We start from the raw sequence: 1,367 nt of genomic DNA on the forward strand, positions 1-1,367 counted from the left end.
AGTGCAATGGCGCGATCTCGGCTCACCGCAACCTCCGCCTCCTGGGTTCAGGCAATTCTCCTGCCTCAGCCTCCTGAGTAGCTGGGATTACAGGCACACGCCACCATGCCCAGCTAGATACATTTATATTTTATATGCCTCTTCATGATAAAGTCTTAGCCAGGACTTTTTTTTTTAATCTCAAGGGAAATCCCCTCAGGTATTTCACATCCTCATTCTGAGTTGATTCTGCAAATGACCAGTTCCAATTACCACATCCAAATGTTCCTCATTAGGTTAGTCTTAGAGTGGAGGATGGGGAGGTACAGGAGGAAGAAGCATAAATTGATAGTTCTCTAAGGTTTTAGAAAAGTGAAAACTACTTTGTAAATATTAACCTCTTTTTTTTCCTCACAGAAAGGTTAAAGATATTGCAGCTCGAATAATACAGAGGGCTTGGTTAGCTTATATAAACAAAATGATATTTCAACTCCTAAAACATGCAATTTGTGCAGCGGTATGTATTTTGCTTTTTGTTTTCTCTGATGGATTTAATTATCAAGCTAAAAGATCTGTTAATTAAAGATAGAATAGATAACCTTCTTTATCTCTTCTATTTGGATCTAATAGAAGGCAGAGGCCAGGAGTTCGAGACTAGTCTGGCTAACACTGTGAAACGCTGTCTCTACTAAAATACAAAACAACAGCCAGGTGTGGTGGCATGAGCCTGTAGTTGCAGCTACTTGGGAGGCTGAAGCAGGAGAATTGCTTGAACCAGTGAGACTCTGTCCCCAACCCAAAAAATCTCTGAATTAAAAGTGCCCTTACCTTTCATCCAGCAATTTTACTTCTAAGAATCCATTCTAATACACACACACACACACACACACACACACACACACACAATTTGATTGTAGCATTGTTTGTAACAGCAAAGGAAGTAAACTGTATAATAACTATTGATAGAATGCTGGTTAAATAAGTTGCTGCTTTTATAGTGTTAAACTTTGTAGGTTTAATGTGATTCTGCAATTGAAAGATAACCAAGATAGCTCATCGGTTAAAAAAATAAGCACCGGACAGTATGAAGAATATGATTCTACTTGAGTGAAAAACAAAACCAAAAAAAGATGCACATCCCCCCTCCTCTAGAAAGCAACTCTGGCAATCTTAGCAGAGCCTTCCTTGGTATAGTACCAAATATTCTAATAAGACATCCCGTTATTCCAGTAGTCTAGTATTAGTGATACTCTTTTTTGTTTGAGATGGAGTCTCACTCTGTCCCCAGGCTGGAGTGCAGTGGCACGATCTTGGCTGACTGCAAACTCTGCCCCTCATGTTCAAGCAATTCTCCTGCCTCAGCCTCCCTAGTAGTTGGTACTACAGGT

General features: G+C 40.0%; 1 protein-coding gene across 2 annotated transcripts in view; it reads left to right on the forward strand.

The window, feature by feature from the left end:
- The window catches only part of CUNHXorf58 (chromosome unknown CXorf58 homolog), a 29,280-nt gene that overhangs the window by 1,859 nt on the left and 26,054 nt on the right, over nucleotides 1-1,367 (forward strand). For both annotated transcript variants that reach the window (XM_017514569.2, XM_037733467.1), the window contains exon 2: nucleotides 397-496. In XM_017514569.2, the coding sequence (XP_017370058.1) occupies nucleotides 397-496 (100 nt within the window). The remainder of the gene's footprint in view (nucleotides 1-396; nucleotides 497-1,367) is intronic.

The sequence above is a fragment of the Cebus imitator genome, unplaced genomic scaffold (genome assembly GCF_001604975.1).
Source record: "Cebus imitator isolate Cc_AM_T3 unplaced genomic scaffold, Cebus_imitator-1.0 Scaffold527, whole genome shotgun sequence".
In the NCBI taxonomy this organism is placed as follows: domain Eukaryota; kingdom Metazoa; phylum Chordata; class Mammalia; order Primates; family Cebidae; genus Cebus; species Cebus imitator.